At 37.3% G+C, this 18,135-nt stretch overlaps 1 protein-coding gene across 4 annotated transcripts in view; it reads right to left on the bottom strand.

The window, feature by feature from the left end:
* Positions 1-2,122: 2,122 nt before the first annotated feature.
* The window catches only part of Sfxn1-3 (Sideroflexin-1-3), a 144,239-nt gene continuing 128,226 nt past the window's right edge, over positions 2,123-18,135 (bottom strand). For all 4 annotated transcript variants that reach the window (XM_090384247.1, XM_090384246.1, XM_090384245.1 and 1 more), the window contains 2 exons: positions 15,413-15,460; positions 2,123-2,449 (listed from right to left, as the gene is read on the bottom strand). In XM_090384247.1, the coding sequence (XP_090240373.1) occupies positions 2,353-2,449; positions 15,413-15,460 (145 nt within the window). In that variant the 3' untranslated portion in view covers positions 2,123-2,352. The remainder of the gene's footprint in view (positions 2,450-15,412; positions 15,461-18,135) is intronic.

The following is an 18,135-nucleotide window of genomic DNA, read 5'->3' as shown; positions in this document are numbered from 1 at the left end:
TTGGCCTGGCCACAATTTTAAATTCGGTATCTTTAAAGAATCTATTAAGCTGTTTGTGCTACTGTTCAACATATGGGACAGAAATAAAGTATTTTTTGATATTACTATTGTTGGTTGGTGTAGTATTTTGTATCCTATCCTTAGCCTGTACCCTAATTCGGTTTATTGTGGCAAGGGGATAACCCCTATTTAAGAACCTGCTAGTTAATATTTGTATTACTGAGCCCAAAGTAGATTCCGTCGTTGAATATTTATAGGCATTTAGAAATTGATTAAAGATAATCGATCTTTTGTAGGTGAACAGGTGGTAGCTATTATAATGTAGAAGCATACCAGTGTTTGTAGGTTTTTGATAGATGCTAAATTGGATTTTATAATTAATTGGAGTTTCTGGAGAGTATCATGCGGAAGTGTTCTACGTACTATATTGAGGTAAACTCCTCTTATTATTTTACAAATATTTATACTTATATATAAAATAATTAATAAAATAAAATTTTACTTTGGTCCTGTGGGTCATCACTTGAGTACGTATTTACTCAAGTGATGACTCCACTACCCATTTCGGCCACATTAACTAAATTACGGTGGTAGTTGCCTTCATCTATTAAGTGTTTAAATTTGGAAGGATACTCTTCCACCACTGCAATGTTAGCACTAGCAGCCTCACCAGACACTTTCACATTTTTCACATTGTGAATTTTACAACAGTTTTTAAACTGATGAAACTACCCTTTGCTGGCCGTAAATGTTTCAGTGCTACTAGACTCCTCACATATTTCGTCAAATAACGACTTTGCCTTGTCCAGAATTACCACCTGTGTAACAGGAATGTTATTTTGGTTCATATCATCAACCCACAACACTAACAATTTCTCCATTTTTTTCCATTGTCTCACTGCATGAATAAGTTGTTCTAGAGGATGACACACTTGTTATCCCTGTGTGTGTGCACTTTATTTTATCAACATTGTTCATAATTGTTGATGCAGTAGAAGGTGCTAAACTCAACGCCTTACACACCTCTGACCGATGCTCACCAGACTCCATGTGACGATTACATCCATTTTCTCCTTAATTGTTAGTGTTTTACACTCTTTTTGGCCCTCCGGCACAGAAACTGCCCTACGCTTAGAGCTCATGGTTACACAAAAATTATTATTAATGGGAAATAACACTGTGTAACCCGTTAACAATTGAGGGAAAATTCACAATGAAACGAACATGGCACACTGAATGTAAACAAAGAACCCCGGGGCTCACATCTGGTGAGTATGGGCTTGGCACACCCAGGATCCTAAGCTGGATATCATCATTCTTCTCTTTCTTGGTGATTCCTTCCTACTTTTGACTCTCTTACTCTTAGGGTAACTTGGGAATTTTTTTTTATCTGGTGCAGCGTAAGCCTCAGGCTTCCTTGCACCATATGGCTATTAATAATAACTCTTGGCATAGCTATCATTCCACCCACATAATTAATAATAACTCTTGGCATAGCTATCATTCCACCCACAATGCACCATGAAAAACAAAAGAAATGCCTAGTGTGTGTTTGGACTTGCAGGTGTTGCTGCAACTGTTACTGAGTTGTTGTTATTTGGTTTTTAGGAGCATTAGCAACTAAGGCCATATTGCTCCGGGGATATGCGGTTGTCATTTCCTGACCTTTCCGCATCCTCCGTATTTGGTGGTCACGGGTTCGAACCCCGGTCTAATCAAGAAGCGTGTGCTACGCACTGTTGCTCCTGCCCACCTGGCTACGGAGGCGCCGTTACTGAGTTGTGATTTTTTTTGTCATTTTCAATTTTTTCAGGTAATATTTTGAAACGGTTGTTAATGTGAAAAGTCGTAAAACGGGACCTACCTGTACATTAAATTTAGCAGAAAACTGGCAGAATAACTGCTAGCCCTAGCGGTTATTCTGACCTAAATACTTGGCCCTTTGACCTAATGGGTATAGTTTTCACCCCTAATATTTATTCTAAATTCTCCAATTTATCCAGTTGGTATTATATTTACAAAAAAATTAAGGTTTTATATATATATATATATATATATATATATATATATATATATATATTTATTTAGCACTTTATTAAAACCTGTATTTGGTAGATATAGAATATAATTTTAAACTGAGAAGCCTATTCATTACTTTAAATGTGCAACCAATAAAGTCCCTCATGGTGAAAATACTTCCTCTGATTTCAGATATCATGCCACAAAAAGTAACTATGTTTACAGATCTGCCACAGAAAGACCCATTCTCTAATACTTAAATAGATTAATTCATAACATTCACAATCTTTTTTTTTTTTTTACCAGAACTATTATCAACTATTGAAACTGTGATCACAATCCTTTATTGTAATATACAGTTGCCGGAGGATCAGGCAATTTGTGAACAACTTCTTGGATTTCGGGTTCTAGCCTGCTGACAGAAATAGAGCTGCAATAAATAAAATACATTAATACAGAAATTCATTTAAAACTAGTAAAGTCAAAGTGTTCAGTGTAAAAATAATAATTTATGAATTCACAAAATACAGCAAAGAAAACAAAATAGAATGAAATAAAAAATACATATATAACAGTACAAAGTCTGACTTTATGAAACAAGGAGAAATATTAGGCTGTACGACTAATTTTTTGCTATTGGACCCACAAAGTAAAAATACAAATACAAATAAAAACCCTATTAAAGGAAGTATACAAACAACTTTGGCTGAAAATTACATGTTCGGGACAAGAAGTGGGATCCTCATATATGCAGCACTAATTGTGCTTTGAATCTCAGAGGCTGGTTAAAAAAATATAAAATGTGAAGTATCACTTCCATCTGCTGCTGTGAACTTTTATAATATAATACTAGAGGGCTTTGCTCGTCAACCTCCATGCACACTCTTCTACGTAATATGTAGCGGTATGAAGGAGTAAGTCAAATCTTTTCTACATAAAAGACACCTGTCGAAACGCACTGATCGATATCCAATCTATAAAAGAAAAAAACACCTCTCTAAAAGTTCACTGTGGGTGATGGTTGCATTCCCCAATATTCAGTACTCTCTCTCTCCCACTTTTTCTTCTCTAAAGTTAATTAACTTTAACTATTCCAGTCAGTTAATGATCTTCAACTGACTGGAAATCCTATACATAGTTTTGCTGATGATGGCACCTTCCAGTTTGAAAAACTTTACCCAGCAAGGTGTCATTGAAGATGAACATAGGAGAGCAATAGACTCATTTCTCTCAAATATGAGATGGCGCCTCTGTGGGCAGGAGCGGAAGTGCGTAGCACACGTTTCTTGATTAGACCGGGGTTCGAGCCCGTGACCACCAAATACGGAGGATGCGGAAAGGGCAGGGAATGACTACCACATATCCCCGGAGCAATATGGCCTTAGTTGCTAATGCTCCTAAAAACCAAATAACAACAACTCAAATATGAGTCTACTGCTCCTATAGTTATCTGCGATGACACTTAGGTTTCTAGAGAAGGTCACATATCTCTATTACAGATTACTGACTTCTAATATCTCTCTCTCTCTCTCTCTTCCCCCCCCCCACACACACATTGTTTCCTCTGCATAACAAACTTTGTTTTCTTTTTCACTCTTAGTGTTACTTTTCTTCTAAACAACTCTCAAATCCACCTACCATGGAACAATTTTCACATATCTGGGGCAGTATCCCCAAAACCATGGAACAATTTTCACATATCTGGGGCAGTATCCCCAAAACCTCTTTAGTCACTATTCAAAAGAATGCAATCGGGTTATTAAGTAACCTGATTTCTCACTTTTATAGCCAATCTCATCTTGTATCCAACAGTATCAGTCCTCATCCAATAACATTATGTAATAAATACCTGTGGTTAAGTGTTGCATCATAATAACACTACAGTGCTGCCGTATTTAGGTTTTGAACACAAAATACATAAACTACAGGCAATCCCCATATAACACAGTAATTCTACGACACGGTTTTGCTCTAACACGATTGATAAATTGTGGAAATCCTCGCACAACACAGTACTTATATAACAAGGTTTCGCTCTAACACAGTTTGAGAATTGCGGGAAATCTCACATAACACTGTATTTTTAAGCTTTTGTGCTGGGAAAACCCAGCTATTATGTTAGATATAATTTTCAATTCTTTTTTGTGAATCCCTGCTGTTGACTAGTGGTTATCGCCTTCATGGTATTTTTCTAAAGGTCACTACCAAAAAACAATTTGCAGTTTCTGGTTTATTGGTCTTTTCTATTAGTGTAATCAGTTATGAATGGGTAGTAATCTCGATCTTCTTGCATTTACGATAGCTGGAATTGTGTGGGTTTTCACGTTATTATGGTGAAATGTGTTTCCCCTTCCATGAAATATTCAATCATATAAAAAACAAATAAATTTTCAAAAACTCATTACTCTATATCTCACTTGTGCGTATCGTGTTTGTTGCAACTCGTGCATGCTGTATTTTGTTATTAATTGCTTATCATTTTTACTGTTTTAAATTTTACAACCAAAAAAAAAAGGGGGAGGGGGAAGTCAGTGAACAGAATTATCAATTAGTATGTACATATTACAGTACGTATTAATTAAGCTATGTATGTAAGCATAAATTTATTTTTATTTTGCTAACTGGAAAATATTCTTCCAATTTTCAAGTATTATTTAGAGCGGGGGTCCACTGTATTTTGTTGGTAGATTCCTGGGTTCTGTGCTATTAAACTTGTGCTTGTTTGAGACCATAAAAAATTGTGACTTCGAAGAGTGCAGTTCGTGATTTTTAAAGAGAGCAGAAGGTACACGAAATCTAGATACTGCAGAAGAGATTGTGCTTAGCAGCAATGAAGAGGAAGAAAATTAAATGAATGTACCTTAAATGTCTTACCTTACAGTTGGTAAGGTAAGACATTTGTTCGGTTATTACTATTTAAGTTACTACTCCAGCAATACCCGTGATTATCACAGTCTCAAATAGCATGGGTTTCACTATAACATGGTTTTCAATTAAGTTGAAATCAAAAATTACTGTACATATTAAAACTCATTCAACAGACTAGACATGTACTCTACATATATGCTGCAGTGCCAACTCTATTGTCTCACATACACATGTACATGTACAAATAAATGTGCCTGAGGGAAGCTATTGGCACATGCGCCAATAGCTCCCCTCAGTCACCAGCAACGTGCAGCAGTGTTCGGTATTCTTAATTCCATCCTGACAGGATGACATGATAGCTTTTCATTTCACAATTTAATTTTTACCCCTTTAAATCCGATCAAAAATATATTTGCATCTTGGCTAGAAATCACTGCTAACAACATGCGTTCTGTTTGGCAGCATGTTTTGCCCCATTTGGCAAATTTCACTGGTTTTGAATCATGAATTCAGACAAAGACATTGTGAAGATCGGAAAAGACTTGGGATTTGAAACTTTTTGATACTGCCAATGTATGTGGACTACATTGACTCACATGCAAATGATTTAGATGATGCAACTCTCCTTGAAATTGACGAGCAAACTGCAGATGAAGAAAAGGAAAACAATTCTGACGTAGATAACACTGAAGTGGCACCAAAAGAAATTTCAACAGAAGAATTGGAGAAAGTTTTTTGGGGGAGGGGGGGTTGACATAACCTGCAAGGCGATTATGAATGGGGATCTGGATGTTGAACGTAGATCAAGATACGGCAAATTTTACAAGATGGGTTTTGATGCTGCAAAGACTTGTGCACCGAGAAAAAGAAGAGATGACTTCACCGGACTTTATTACTGAAATACCTAAATAAACAGTAAAGCTTTTTTCTCATCTCTAATGTTACTTTTCATTAATAAATTTTTTGCAATATTTTTAATTTCAAATTCTTTTAATTGGCTGTCAACCGCAAATTGTTTATAGATTTATTATAATTTGTTTATAGACTGTTTCTCTGGTACGCATTCAATTAAAACCCATTATAATTATGCCTCAATCAGCACAGTTTCACATAACATGGAACGGTTTCGGTACCAATTATCAGTGCTATGCGGGGTATTGCTGTACTATAAAAATTAAGTTTCCGATGTAATTTTGTTAGCTTTTGAATGTAACCCCCTTTTTGTACTGGTTCTTAGTCCCATATAACACTGTTTTGCATTACAAGAGATTTTGTAGGAACAAAATCTCGTGTAATGTGTTATACGAGGGTTACCTGTATAAATATATGTTATAAATTAGAGATTTTACAATTGAACAAAAGAAAAAAAAATTTACAATGAAATCATAAGCTGAGTTGAAACAATTTCCTTAAATCAGAATTACAAACTCTAGAATCACAAACATTGAGAAGCAAAATTCCTACCTATCAGTGTTATGTACTGATTTTTCAAATATTTACAGTTACTTCATCTATCCTTCATTTTTTCAGAAAAGCCTGGTCTACATAACTTAAAGGCATTACCTGAGTTTTATTCTGAGATAAATAATAGTAGTTTTATTTTTCTCTACAACTTTATTAAAGTAATGAAATGACTAGATCATAAGTATAGCGTAGCTTAATTTTCAGCACTCACCTCATAATAATCCACCTGGTTTGATGAAACTTATAACAGGTACATAGTAGTTATAAAATTTTTTAATTCAGATTAGTAGCTATTTGTAACTTCGTGTAACTATGTTTAAAGCTCATAATTAAAAAATTATGAGCTTTAAAACGTGTTAAAATTTGCCTAAGAAAGGAAAGTGCACAACCCATTCTATGGTTGTCTTATTAAATTCATGTATTAAAAATTAAAATGAGATGGAAGCTAATAGTTGCGCACGAGTGACTTTCGAAACCGTCCTCAGTTAGCTTTAGTGAGAAGAGAAGAACATGCAAAGTGTTCATGCATGTTATATACTGGTTAAGTTCCTGAAATGTATTTCAGTGCAAGTGGAAACTTTATACGTGCTAAATTCCAAATAGGGGAGAAGTTGATTGGAACCTTCATGTTTAATATGTTGAACAAGGTGTGGCACTTAAACCATTCAATGACAAGAGCCTTGTTTTGAAGAATTTTATGACTAGAATTTAGTTTAATTATTGTAATAACCCACACATCGATTCGGCTATTACAATAATTAAACTAAATTCTAGTTATAAAATTCTTCAAAATGAGGCTCTCGTCATTGAATGGTTTAAGTGCCACACCTCGTTCAACATATTAAACATGAAGGTTCCAATCAACTTCTCCCCTATTTGGAATTTAGCACATATAAAGTTTCAACGTGCACTGAAATGCATTTCGGGAACTTAACCAGTATATAACATACTTTGCTTGTTCATCTCTTCCCACTAAAGCTAACTGAGGATGGTTTTGAAAGTCACTCATGCAAGACTATTAGCTTTCATCTCGTTTTAATTTTTAATACATGAATTTAATAAGACAACCATAGAATGCAATGTGCACTTTCTTTTCTTAGGCAAATTTTAACACGTTTTAAAGCTCAATTTTAAAATTTTTAAATTCATAGTTACACGAAGTTACGAATAGCTACTAATTGGAATTTAAAAGTTTTATAACTACTATGTACCTGTCATAAGTTTCATCAACAAAGCGGATTATGAGGTGAGTGTTGAAAATTAAGCTACGCTATACTTATGATCTAGTTGTTACATCACAGCACATAAGGAATCCTTAATATATATAATGGGATTATCGTGTCCCTGTCTCTACTTGCAAAAGTTCAATAGATCATCGATAGGAGACCCTGGGCCTTCCTTGCAACCTAACAATGCTCAGAGAATTTCATGTCTGACTATATCGTAACACCCAAGTCCCTTTCCTCCAGTACTGGGTTTAGTTGAACTCCACCAAGTGAATAAGTTATTTTGGGATTACTGTTTCCCAGGTGTAATACCTTAAACTTTGTTGGATTAAAGCATAGCTGCCATTTTTCTGACCATTCCTGAAGTCTGTCTAGGTCTCTCTGAAGAAGCTCAGCTTGACAGTAACTACTCTACCAATTTTAACATCAACTGCAAATTTAGACATCACGCCCTCTATCCCTTTATGAAAATAAAAAACAACAGTGGTCCTAATACTGATCCTTGGGGAACCCCACTTCTTACATCAACCCAATCTGAGGAATAGCCATTTATCACACCCCTCTGCCTCCTGCCCTGAAGCCATCCTGCTATCCATCTAAGGATTTTCCCAGTGATTCCAACCCGTTAAAGCAACCGCTCATGTGGGACTGAGTCAAAAGCTTTGCTGAAATCTAAATAAACAATGTCGAAATTATTCCCTAAATCCAGCTCGTGAGTGACCCTTTCAAAATAGCGAACCAGATTTCTTAAACATGATTTTCCCTTTACAAAACCATGCTGAGTATCCTTGAGAATTTCAATTTAATCCAAATGATCTGAATTCCACCCTTGATTATTGCCTCCATGATTTTCCCTACCACTTTGGAATTTAAAAGTTTTATAACTACTATGTACCTGTCATAAGTTTCATCAACAAAGCGGATTATGAGGTGAGTGTTGAAAATTAAGCTACGCTATACTTATGATCTAGTTGTTACATCACAGCACATAAGGAATCCTTAATATATATAATGGGATTAATTGACCGAAATCAGACTGACAGGTCGATAATTTCCCACTTCACTCTTAGAGCCACTCGCATTAGCATTAGTAGAGGCATTTGATGCAAGAAAGCAAGCTTATGCAGCATCAGCCAAAAAAAAAAAAAAAAAAACCACTTCCACTTCACCCCTCTGTTCGTTCAAAATACCTGTCCAGCTGAGCCTTAAACTTATTTAGGCTATCGACTTCCACTACAAGGGATGGAAGTCTGTTCCACAAACCAACCACCCGCTGGCTAAAGGCAAATTTCTGACCGTCTATCCTCCATCTGTCTTTCCTCAATTTGAATTTATGCCCTCTCAGGTGATTATTCTGAGCAAGAGGAAGAATCCCATCAGCATTGAACATGCTCAAACCATTCAAGGCCTTATACACCTCTATCAGATCACCTCACTGGTGCCTAGTCTCCAGACACTGTAATTTGCAAAACTTAAGCCTTTCTTCGTAAGAGCACCCCTTTGTTCCATTCACTAATCTTGTTGCCCTTCTCTGTGCTCGTTCCAGCAGCTTTACATCCTTCTTGAAATGAGGCCTCCAGACCTGTATACAGTACTCTAGGTGTGGCCTGACCATTGCCTTATACAAGGGAATAATCACCTCCTTATCCCTGCTAGAAAAATTCCTATATATGACAATACACCATGAGCTACTCTTGCAGCCCGTCTGCACTGCTCAGAGAACTTCATATCTGCCTGCACAACCACCCCCAGGTCCCTTTCATTCTCTACCACTGTCAGTGTAGTACCACAGAGTTGATACGTTGCTCTGGGGTTGCTGTTTCCCATGTGTAGTACTTTACATTTGTCAATGTTAAACTTCATTTGCCACCTCTCAGCCCATCTGCTCAACCTTTCCAGATCCTGTTGCAGCAGCATAGTGTCAGTAGTGTCCTTGACAACCCTGCCTACCTTTGTATCGTCTGCAAACTTCGACATTAAGCTTGATATACCCTCATCAATATCATTTATGAATACAGAAAACAATAATGGACCCAACTCTGAGCCCTGAGGGACTCCACTAATAACATTAGTCCACGACGAGCAGTGTCCATTGATTAGCACTCTCTGTCTTCTCCCCCTCAGCCACCCCTTTATCCACAGCAGCAATTTGCCTCCAATGCCACACTGCTCCAATTTGTGCAGCAGTCTTCCATGTGCAACAGTATCAAAAGCCTTTCTAAGATCCAAGTATATAATATCAAAGTTATTCCCTGCATCCAGTTCCTTTGTGACTGCATCATAGTATCCAATCAAATTGGTCAGGCATGACTTCCCCTTAACAAAACCATGCTGTGTCCGAGCTATAGCTGAAGTCTTGTCTAAATGATCCTGCAGTGCTTCTTTAACTAGTGCCTCCATTAATTTTCCTGGAACAGAAGTTAAACTCACAGGTCTATAATTACTTGTGTCAGCCTTTGATCCTCCTTTGTGAATTAGGGTGACATTTGCACATCTCCAGTCCGTGGGTACCTCCCCTGAGTCCAAGGAAGCTCTCATAATTATGGCTAAGGGTTTGCTTACTTCCTTTGCTGCCTCCTTTAATATAACTGGATAGATCCCATCCACCCCGGGTGCCTTTCTTGTGTTTATCTTCAACAATTTCTCCTCTTTACTCTCAGTTATTACAAGATTATCTAGCTTACTGCCAGAGTTGAATACACCTTTGGCATTCCCCTCGCTATATAACTCCTCATGTGTGAATGTCGATGCAAAATATTCATTTAGTTTGTTAGCTACCTGAGCAGGATCATCAACAGTTGACCCATCGATATCAATATATTATGTATGGGAGATACATTGGCACTTTTCCAATCCAAGGGAATCTCCCCAGAGTCTAGTGATGCTTGCATAATTAGCCTCAATGGTTCAATGCACTCGCTTGCCACCTCCCTTAAGATTATAGGGTATATTCCATCAACTCCAGGAGCCTTACTTGCCTGTAGGCTCGAAAGTTTTTTCATTAAATAATCTTGTGAAATTTCAATATCTTTAATTACATACTTTCAACTTCGCTCCAACAATTTCCCATTGCCACAAAAGGTTTTTCTTTTGTAAATATCGATGCAAAATAACTGTTTAGTTAATCTGCAACAGCAGCTGGTGTATTTAATACTATTCTCTTTCCCTTACGTAAAGGTCCGATCTGGTTTGTCCTGCTCTTCTTGGCATTTATATATGTGAAGAATTTCTTACCCCCCTCTTTGCTCTGTTTGCTAGTGATTTCTCATAAACTGCCTTTGCCTGTCGAACCTTTTCTGTGGCTCTATTATAGATCATCTTGTAGCTGTTATAGGCTTCAGTACTTTTTATTGCTCTGTAACCTTTCCATGCCACCTTTTTCTGCTCAAGTAATGTGGCAACTTCACTATTCATCCAACTTGGAACACTTCTCGTGGAGTATTTTTTTAATGGTAAATACGCATTCAAGGCATCTGTGATTAATGTTTTAAAAGCATACCACGGTTCAATTGTATTCGTGCTCTGTGCAATATCTACCCAGTTAATAGAGGCCATGTAGTACCTTAAGGCATCGTAATTTCCTTTTCTGAAATTAAAACCCATTCCTTTGCCTTTTACTGCTGCTACCTCTCATCATCATCATCTACCGTAGAACTCCGTGATCACTTCCTGCTACTGGTTCCTCTACTGTCAGCCCTGTTGTGTCATCTGATTCATGGGTGATGATGAGGTCTAGGATATTCTTTTCTCTAGTACTTTCCCTGACATGTTGATACAAATAACAGTCATCTTGTTGATTTAAAAATTTTGTTCCCCATGTCGAGTTTCCTTCCCATTTACTCCAATCAATTAGAGGCAAATTGAAATCACCCATAATAAGACATTGACGCTTACTTTCCCATTCCATTTGCATGCAGAGGCTTTCGTCATAATCTTCACAATCACCTGGTCTGTAGATTACTCCTACTCGCATTATACCTTTGTTTCCAACTATCTTACACCATACAGATTCTATACTAGAATGTGAAAAGTCTGAATCCGGGAAAGCTATTGTCGCACTCAGGCTGCTTCTGATAAGAAGCATTACCCCACCACCCCTTCTATCTACCCTATCCTTCCTAAATACATTATACAAACCGCACTGAAACTCATCATCCCCAATTTCCGGGTGGCACCACTTCTCCATAAGCCCTATTATGTCCGCGTTACTTGTTTTAACCAGCAGTTCAAATTCGCTCATTTTATTGACGACACTTCTAACATTACTATATAAACAGTTAAGACTTATTGTTCTTGTATATTTAACTACCCTAACACAACCCTTGAAGTTTTTTAGGCTCTCTTCCCTGGCATTAGCTACCCGCTCACTTGAAACGTTTCTGCCCCCAAAACATCTAGATATTATGTCCAGTTGGGGTAACAGATAAGAACTCTTGAGGTATGTGCAAGAGTTCTTATCTGTTCTTTCTGCCTACACCAAAGCTCGCAACAATTGTAAAGCAGTTATTAATCAGTCCAAACTAGAGTTTGAACAGGCTAAGAGTAGAAAACTTGCTTCTTGCCCTAATGGTAGCCGAGCATTCTGGTCTCTTGCCAAAGCTATTGGCCGCAACTTTTGCCCATCTCTGCTCCCACCTCTGTCCAAACCAGATGGTTCTGTTGTCACTTCAGCCAAGGATAAAGCTGATCTGCTATCATCCCATTTTTCTTCCAACTCATGTATTAATGATCTTGGTAAAACACCACCAACGATTCCCAACATGCTCCATTCACTGCCTCCTGTGGTCTTCCGTCAAAAGGATGTCAGAAGGATTTTGACGAATCTTAATGCTAAGAAAGCTCCAAGTCCCAATGGTATTTCTCCGCTTGTTCTCAAAATCTGTGCTGCCTTTTTTCACTTACTTATTCCAAAGGTGGTTTTCCATCTGCTTGGAAATTTGCTCATATCCAGCCAGTTCCTAAAAAGGGTGACAAATCCCTCCCATCCAAATATTGTTCCATTGCAATTACTTCTACTCTTTCTAAAGTAATGGAGAAATCCATTAACCGCCAACTCTTAAACTACCTAGAAACCTTCCGTCTGATCAACGATCGCCAGTATGAATTCCGCCAGTGTCGATCCACTGGTGATATTCTGGCTTATGTTGGCCATTTATGGACAGGTTCGGTGAAACACAAGTAGTTGCTCTTGATATCTCAAAGGCTTTCGATTGTGCTTGGCATAAAGGTCTTCTAAACAAACTTTCATCTTATGGTTTGCCATGTTTTTTGTAATTGGTTATCCAGTTTTCTCTCTGATTGCTCACTGAGGGTGATGGTAGATGTCTCTGTCTTATAACTTCCAAGGTGTCCCCCAAGGTTCAGTTCTTTCCCCCACTCTTTTCCTCTTGTATATTAATGACCTTCTTCCATTGACTGGAAATCCTATCCATAGTTTTGGTGATGATAGCACATTGCATTCCACTTTCCATTTTGAGAAACCTTGTCCTGCTCAATCAGCTTCAACAACAAAAATCTGCTACCAATTCCTTAAATGCCGATCTTCAGGTAATTCTCTTGTGGGGCAAAGACAACTTAGTTGATTTGAACCCTTCTAAAACTCAGTCTTGTCTTATATCTTGCAAAAAGGATTCTTCTGCTCCTATGCTTATCTTTAGTGACACTCCGATTTCTAGGCAAAATGATATATCTCTTTTGGGGATTACCCCGACTTCTAATCTCTCTTGGCACAAGCACATTACAAATATTGCTTCCTCTGCATCTAAAAAACTTGGTTTTCTCTTTCGCTCTCGGCGTTACTTTTCTTCCAAACAGCTGCTCACTCTGTATAAATCGCAAATCTGCCCTGCCATGGAATATTGTTCCCACATCTGGGGGTGGTGCCCCCAAAACACTCTCTCAGGCTTCTTGATTCCATTCAGAAGAGGGCAGTTAGGTTAATTAATGATTCATCTCTAACAGAGTCTCTCCACTTGCTGTCTCATAGACGTACTGTTTCTGCTGCATGCCTCTTCTACAGATACTTCCATGGGCACTGTTCTTCTGAATTGGCTTCTATAATTCCCGCTCTCTCTTTCAAAACAGTCCAAACACGTGCCGCCACCAGCCGACATCCATTTACTGTCCAACTTCAAATTCACAGAACCAGCTTTTCATCTTCCTTGTTTATTCATTCAACTGCCATTTTCTGGAACAACCTTCCTTCATACGTATTTCCTGAAAATTACAGTCTACAGAAGTTCAAGTCCAATGTCAACAAATATCTCCTTTCGTCTTCTCAACCTCCAACCCAAGTACTATAGGTTCTAATACCTCTCGTGTTTGGGGTTTACATAAAAAAAAAAAAAAAAAAAAAAAGAAAAAAAAGTTACTTTGACCAATATTATCAGATAAACACGTGTCAGTATTACACACATCCCCCCCTAACTAGCAGTTTCCCTGAACCTTTAAGGTATCCTCAATAATACTGGCAAAAACTTTTGCACCACCTTTGTTTAAGTGTATTCCATCTCTACAAAACAGATTCCTTCTACCTACAAGTGTCGGCCATGCTGATAGAAATTTCCCCCCCTAAAGCCTTGCAGAGTCCTGCAAGTCTTGAGTTAATCCACAAGGCTTTTAACTTATAATCCCTCCTATTGTGTCTGGGCAGAATTGCAGACACATAGACATTGTGGCCTAGTTCGCGGCATTTCCTCAGCATCGTCTCCTGTATTTTCCCAACAAATCGTCAGATCATGTACGTTTAATGTCATTAGTCCCCACATGAATAATAATATTCTCTTTATCCCCCTTAAAATCTGACAATCTGTTGGTGACATCACTAATAGTTGCTCCCGGCAGACATACCCTGGTTCTACTCCACCTATCCTTATTACAAAAAATATTTCCCGTTTCCCTGACAATGGAGTCTCCTAATAAAACAATGTCCTTTTTAACCAGAGTAGTTTGCACTTTGTTTTTCTGTTTTGAGACCCGAATTGGCTGTGCATCACTTGGTAGATTGCTGGAGTCTTGAGTCCCTGACGAGCTCCCAGATGCATTATTCTCGAGGGCAAGCACCCGTTTTTTCAGTGACTCAATTGTTCCAGCAGTGCACCAAATTGTAATTTAAGATCGGTGCACTCCTTACATCGATCACAAAGAAAAGAATCTCCAGGTGAGCTATGATTAGTCACCAGGTCGACCTTGGAAAACATTCCACAATTCCGTAACGGATTAAATCATGACTCATCCGTAAATCGCCATCAGCTATTTCCGTGTGAGTCATGATACCCTGTGACGTGTTTAAGGCAGATCTCCTAATTACCATTATAAAATTAGCTAAATATCAATGAAAATTAACTTTTAAAAATTATATCTATAATATAAAAATCAAACTGTTACAGGAAAATCTATAACAAAATAATCCAACAATATCTAAATAAATCAAATATTTAAAAGCACTAATCAACAGTAATCCAATCCACTTAACTGAGGAGCCCTGACGAAGCGCATCTGCTCACCTTGAATGTCAACACTCCAAAAAAAAACTTCAAAGGTTATCTGGATAGTACCTTCGGGTGAGGGAAGTGCACAGGATGATAGAATTAATTTCCTTTTCTTTTATTAATTATTATTTTTTTTGGTTGGTGCAGCATAAGCCATAGGCTTTCTTGCACCATGCGGCCATTACTAATACTATATGATCAGTAATGAAATAATTAACTAGTAATTTTAATTTAGTTTAAGCATTATGAAAGCCTTCAAAAATATTTTAATAAACTAAGGAATGATAATTATAATGTTCAAAATAATAGTACTATCTCAATATTTTGAGACTCAAATATGTTTACCTCTTCTGTGGGAACAATGCACAGCATAAAGGTGTAGCAAAAATAAGACTGCAAAAAAAAAATGTGAAAATTAATATGAATCTATATAATTTTTATTTATTTTTGTTATGGCATAAAATAGCACAAAGAATAATGTAAAACTGATTGGTAGCATATTTGATTTACAAAATAAAAGAACATCTTTGAAGGAACTTAAACAAGAAATATAAAAAATATTTAATTGTGAAAAATTATCAAATAAATTTTGAAATAAACTTTGGCTATTGCAAAACCATACACTAAGCACTATACTATTCGAATCATCTTCATCCCGGAAACAGTTACAGGATGAGGATGATTCAATGGAATAGTGTTTAATTTTTGTAATAGCCAAAATAATATTGATATTAATAACCAATAGAAACTACTTATGTTGAGTAATTTAAAAGATTCTCATCATTAATCAAACCTCCAAAAAAACATGCAAGTAAGCAAGTGGAATACTTTACACACACTTCAAAATTTTGGAATAAATCCTTGATTTAAAATTATAGCAGATGCAAGTGTAATTTGTTGAAATTGCAAAAGTGCTCAAACAAAGACTTCTGTCACTATTGATGTGACAATAACATCACGACCTGTGACAGAAACTGAAGAGGAACTCAAACCTAAAGGATACTAGAATTAACAGTGATGCCACTCTAGTGGATATTCCTGTGCAAATTAACAAAAAAAAAAAAAAAAATCATCAAAAACAGATATCAGTATATATAAAATATGTAGTGTGGTATTAGTATCGGCAAATTGTGCAAGAAAGCTTGCTTGCTTATATATACAGCATCAGCCAAACAAACAAAAAAAAAACTCATTTCACCTATCCATCCCACCAATAGTTTTTAGAGTTCTTCCTAGATGCTGCAATTTGCAAAACTGAAGCCTTCCTTGGCAAGAGCACCCCTTTGTTCCCCTCATTAATCTTATTGTCTTTCTCAATACATGTTGGTTGGTTATTAGGATTTTTATGGCGCATCAGCATCTAAGGGTATAGTGCGCCAATCTCAGTACATGTTGCAGCAGCTATACATCTTTTCTAAAATGAGGTCTTCAGACCTGTATGCAGTACTCAAGATGTCGTCTGACCACTGTCTTTTACAATGGGATAATCACCTTCTTATCCCTGCTAGCAAAATTCCTGTATATCACTGACAAAACCCCATGAGCTGTCCTGGCAGTCTGTCTGCATAGCTCAGAGAACTTGATATCTGACTGCACAATTATCCCCAGGACTTTTATCATTTTCCACTACCCTAAGTGTAGTACCATGCAGTTGTATGTTACTCTGGGATTACTGCTACCCATATGCAGTACCATGCATTTGTCAATGTTAAACTTCAATTTCCATTTTCTCAGCCCACCTTCCTAATTTTTCCAGATATTGTTGCAGCAGCATACCTTTATATCACCTGCAAACTTAGACATTAAGGCCTGCTATACTTTGATCAATATCATTAATACAGAAAAAAACAATGGACCCTCACCAAATTCTCTAGGACTCCACTAAAAACATGAGTCCGTGAAGAGCAGCAGTGTCCATTAATAACCATCTCTGCCTTCTCCCACTCAGCTATCCCTTTATCCATAGCAGTAACTTGCCCTTAATGCCACAATGATCCAATTTGTACAGCAGTCTTTTATGTGCAAAAGACTCAAAAGCTTTTTTGAAACCCAAGCATGTGATATCGAAATTATTTTTTGCATGCAGTTCCTTTGTTACTGCACCATAGTATCAAATTAAATTGGGCAAACAAGATCTCTTAACAAACCAATGTTGTGACTGCACAAATTCATGAAAAAAATTTACAGGCGCAGGTGTTAATATATATAAAATATGTACATATGAAGTTCTCTGAGTGGTGCAGATGGGCTGCTAGGACAACTATTAGACCGGGGTTCAAGCCCATCACCACCAAATACAGAGGATGCGGAAAGGTCAGGGAATGACCACTGCATATTCCCGGAGCAATATGGCCTTAGTTGCTAATGCTCCTAAAAACCAAATAACAACAACAGCTAGGACAACTCATGGGGTTTTGTCAATGATACAGGAATTTTGCAACAGGGACAAGGAAGGGATTATCCTAATGTATAAGGAAATGGTTAGGCCACATCTTGAATACTGCATACAGGTCTGAAAGCCTCATTTTAGGAAGGATATAGATCTGTTGGAATGAGTGCTGAAAAGAGCAGTGAATTAGTGAAAGGAACAAAGGGTGATCCTACAGGAAAGACTTCAGTCCTGCATATAGAAGCATCTAGAGCCTAGGCCCCTACAAGGAGATGTGACTGAGCTGTTTGTGGCTTCGAATGGATTGAGAAAGTTCAATAATGAAATGAAGGTATCATTCCTCTTGCTTAGATTAGATGCACGAGGGAACATAAATCTAAATTGATGAAGATGATTGCAGAATAGATAAGCAAAATTTCAATTTCAGCCAGTGGATAGTTGATTGTTGGAACAAACTTCCAGCTGGTGTTTTAGAAGTGGGTATTTTGAATATAAGGAAGAACTAGATAAATTTTTTTTTGGCTGAAGCTGTATAAACTTGCATCATTTGCTGCTGCTGCTGCTGCTACTACTAATAATAACCCACTGACTATAGGAGAATGTTATGAGCCTCAATCTTCTGTTATTCCCAGAGATTTTATTTTTGTGTGCCCCCTGGTTTGTGTCTCACATATAAGGG

Source organism: Mastigoproctus giganteus, chromosome 11 (genome assembly GCF_048544385.1).
Source record: "Mastigoproctus giganteus isolate SK-2022 chromosome 11, ASM4854438v1, whole genome shotgun sequence".
In the NCBI taxonomy this organism is placed as follows: Eukaryota; Metazoa; Arthropoda; class Arachnida; order Uropygi; family Thelyphonidae; genus Mastigoproctus; species Mastigoproctus giganteus.
The sequence above is the reverse complement of the archived record's forward strand: the minus strand, read 5'-3'. Positions and strand labels throughout refer to the sequence as shown.